At 69.1% G+C, this 3695-nt stretch overlaps 1 protein-coding gene across 1 annotated transcript; it reads left to right on the top strand.

The window, feature by feature from the left end:
* The first annotated feature begins 893 nt into the window (after window positions 1-893).
* Window positions 894-3302, top strand: LOC130588394 (eomesodermin-like). The gene is made up of 5 exons (XM_057389321.1): window positions 894-1167; window positions 1261-1382; window positions 1451-1609; window positions 2423-2484; window positions 2573-3302. The coding sequence occupies exons 1-5, from the start codon at window positions 1017-1019 to the stop codon at window positions 3231-3233; spliced, it is 1155 nt and encodes a 384-aa protein (XP_057245304.1). The 5' UTR covers window positions 894-1016; the 3' UTR covers window positions 3234-3302.
* The last annotated feature ends 393 nt before the right edge of the window (window positions 3303-3695 follow it).

The following is a 3695-nucleotide window of genomic DNA, read 5'->3' as shown; positions in this document are numbered from 1 at the left end:
GAGATTTGGGGGTCCCCGCGCGGGTTTGAGGGGGGTCCCCGGTGGGGGTGACCGAGGTCGGTGTCCAGCAGAGCTCCGGGAGCTGCCAAAATTCCGCGTTCTGTCGGGAGGGAGGGTCCAGTGAGAACCTGGGGGCTACTGGGGCTACTGGGGCTACTGGGGCTACTGGGGCCACTGGGGCTACTGGGGCTATTCGGGCTACTGGGGCTATTGGGGCACTGGGGCTACTGGGGCCACTGGGACTACTGGGGCTACTGGGGCCACTGGGGCCCCTGGGGCTACTGGGGCTACTGGGGCTACTGGGGCCACTGGGGCTACTGGGGCTACTGGGAACCCGCGCTGGCCACTGGGGTTACTGGGGGCACTGGGACTACTGGGGCTGCTGGGGCCACTGGGGTTACTGGGGCTACTGGGGCCACTGGGGCTACTGGGAACCCGCTCTGGTCACTGGGGCCACTGGGAACCCGCTCTGGTCACTGGGGCCACTGGGAATCTGAGCTGGTCACTGGGGCCACTGGGAACCCGAGCTGGTCACTGGGGCCACTGGGAATCTGAGCTGGTCACCGTGGCCACTGTGGCCACTGGGGCAGAGCGGGGAGCGGGCCCGGGCAGCCCCCGGGCCACTCGGGGGTTTGAGGGGACCCGGTGGTGGCCGCGGGGCTGAGCCCGGGGGGGTGGCAGCTGCAGCCCCGGGGTCCCCCGGCAGTGCCACCGTGTCCCCTTCCTGCCCTTGGCGCGGGCTGGCGCCCGGCCCGAAATAGCAGCGGTGTTGGTTTCCGATCCGGAAGGTGCTCGGGGAGGGGGAGGAAGATCCCGGGAGGGGGGGATCGGCCCCGGGAGCATCCCCAGCTCAGCTGCCGGGGTCACTCAGCTCCTGCGGTCACTCAGCTCCTGCCGGCCACCGCGGAAGGGGGGGGTGGGCACCGCGCTGCCTCAGTTTCCCCATCACCCCGCAGTGACCTATCACCCCCGGGTGACGCTGACACTATCCGTGCCTCTGTCCCCTCCCCAGGAGGATGTTCCCCTTCCTCAGCTTCAGCCTGTCGGGGCTCAACCCKCTGGCGCACTACAGCGTGTGCGTGGACGTGGTGCTGGTGGACCACAACCACTGGCGCTACCAGGGCGGCAAATGGGTGCAGTGCGGGAAAGCCGAGGGCAGCATGCCAGGTACGGCCCCCCCCGAGCCCCCCGAGCCCCCGCGGGCCGTGCCGGGATGGCCGTGACCCTGTCCCCGCTGTCGCCGCTGTCCCCTGTCCCCAGGGAACCGCCTGTACCTTCACCCCGACTCGCCCAACACGGGCGCGCACTGGATGCGCCAGGAGGTTTCCTTCGGCAAGCTGAAGCTCACCAACAACAAGGGCGCGTCCAACAACGTGGGCCAGGTGAGGGGAGGGTCCCGGGCCGGGCAGGACCCCCCGGAACCCCCCCTGATGATCGTGCTGCCCCGCAGATGATCGTGCTGCAGTCGCTGCACAAGTACCAGCCGCGGCTGCACGTCACCGAGGTGAAGGAGGGCGAGGGGGAGGACGGGTACCCCTCCCCGCACACGCACACCTTCGCCTTCCCCGAGACGCAGTTCATCGCCGTCACCGCCTACCAGAACGCCGACGTGAGTGCGAGACCCCCTCCGCCCCAAAAAATCCCCCCCCAAAAATCCCCCAAAACCCCTAAAACACCAGCAACCCCTCCCAGCGTCCGCCCAGAGCCGGTGATGATCGCAGTGTCATCACAGCCACCCCAAAACGCCCCTAAAGCAGCCCCATTACCCACCCAGTACTCTCTAAAGGGTCCTCAGCATCAGCAAAACCCCAAATGGGTCCCCCCGGGCTCGGGGACATCCCCTCCGCACCCCAGGATCTGTCCCTGCATCCTTTCAGCATCCCAGGATCTTCCCCAAATCCCCTCGGCACCCCAGGATCTGCCCCAAATCCCCTCGGCATCCCAGAAGCGTCCCAATATCCCCCGTAACCCATCAAATTTCCAAATCCTCCTCCTGGATCCCGCTCAGCACCCCATAACCCCCTCAGAACACCCCAGCCATGCCCGTACCCCATCCCGAATCCCCTCAGCACCCCATAACCCACTCGGCACCCCCGCACCGCCCAAGGGTGGGACCGGGACACCGGGGGGACATCCCGGAATGGGGACAGGGACACCGGAGCGGGGACAGGGACACCGGGGGGACAGGGACACCGGACGGGGTCAGGGACATCCCGGAGGGGTGACAGGGACACCGGAGCGGGGACAGGGACACCGGAGCGGGGACAGGGACATCCCGGAGCGGGGACAGGAACACCGGGGGGACATCCCGGAGGGGTGACAGGGACACGGGAGCGGGGACAGGGACACCGGAGCGGGTGACAGGGACACCGAAACGGGGGACCCGCTGCCAGCAGCGCCCCCAAACCCCGCGTCCCCCCAGATCACGCAGCTGAAGATCGACCACAACCCCTTCGCCAAAGGATTCCGGGACAACTTCGACTCGTGAGTGTCACCCCCTCCTCCCGCCCGTCCCCTCCCCTGCCCGGCCGGCGGCAGGACCCCCCCAAACCCCTGTGCGCCCCCTCCCCAGGATGTACCCGGCCTCGGAGAGCGATCGCCTGACCCCGTCTCCTCCGGAGGCTCCGGGCTGCCAGCAGCTCCTGCCCGCCGCTCGCTTCCAGCCCTTCCTGCCCGAGCAGTTCCCGCTGCCCCCGGGCCGCTTYTTCGGGGCCGAGCGGGGCCCGGCGCTGCCGCTGCCCCCCAAAGACCCCCCTGCGCCCCCGCCCTGGTTCCTGCCCCCGCCCCAGCAGCCCCCGGCCCCGGGCGCGCTCGATTTCGGCGCTTTCGAGGGCGGCTACGGCGGGAGCAAACTGGTGCCGTACGGGGTGAAACCGTTCGCGCTGAGCCCCGCGCCGCACCCGCCGCTGCCCTACTACCCCGAGGGGCCGGGGGGATTCGGGGTGCCGGGGGGATGGAGCCCCGCTCAGCTCGGCCCCAAGGGCTGGTACCGGGAGCCCCGGCAGGACAAGGGCAGGGAGCCGGACGGGGGCTGGGCCCCGGAGCCGCCCGGTACCGGCGCCGTGACCGCGGGGGACTCGGCGGATCCGGGGCTGTTGGAGTGCAAACGGCGCCGCGTGTCCCCCCCGTACCCCTCGAGCACCGAGAGCTCCCCGCCGGGCCGCAACGGCGACATCTACGGCGACAAAGAGCCGCTGCCCGACGGGGGCTACTACGGCTACTACGGCAACTGAGGGCACCGGGAGCCCCAAACTCGGGGGTCCCGTGCGCCCCCAAACCCCTCCTGCACCCCCGGGAGCGGAGCGGGGACAGTCAGCCCCGGGTCGGGGGCGTGGAGGGGCGGGGGAGGGCTCAGAGGGGTTTATTTTGTTGTTGTCGGTGGTTTTTAAGGGTGGGGGGGTTAATGATGGAATATTTATTGATCCCCCCCGCGGCCGGGGGGCAGCAGCATATCGCAATAAAGGGGGCGCGGTGGGACACGGCTCTGTGTGTGTTTGTGTGTGTGTCTGGAGGGAAACTGAGGCACGGGGGGGGTTTAAGGGATTTGTACCCCCCCCATCCCGATGTGGGAAAGGGGTCCTGAGCCCCCCGGGGGTCCTGATGGGGGAGGAGGAGGAGAAGGAATCTCTCTACACCCCCAACTCTTCACAGCCTTTATTCGAGCAGCCCCTGTGCACAATTTGGGGGGGGCAGGG

The sequence above is a fragment of the Malurus melanocephalus genome, unplaced genomic scaffold (genome assembly GCF_030028575.1).
Source record: "Malurus melanocephalus ecotype Western Australia unplaced genomic scaffold, MMel_1.1 scaffold_4771, whole genome shotgun sequence".
Classification (NCBI taxonomy): Eukaryota; Metazoa; Chordata; class Aves; order Passeriformes; family Maluridae; genus Malurus; species Malurus melanocephalus.
The sequence above is the reverse complement of the archived record's forward strand: the minus strand, read 5'-3'. Positions and strand labels throughout refer to the sequence as shown.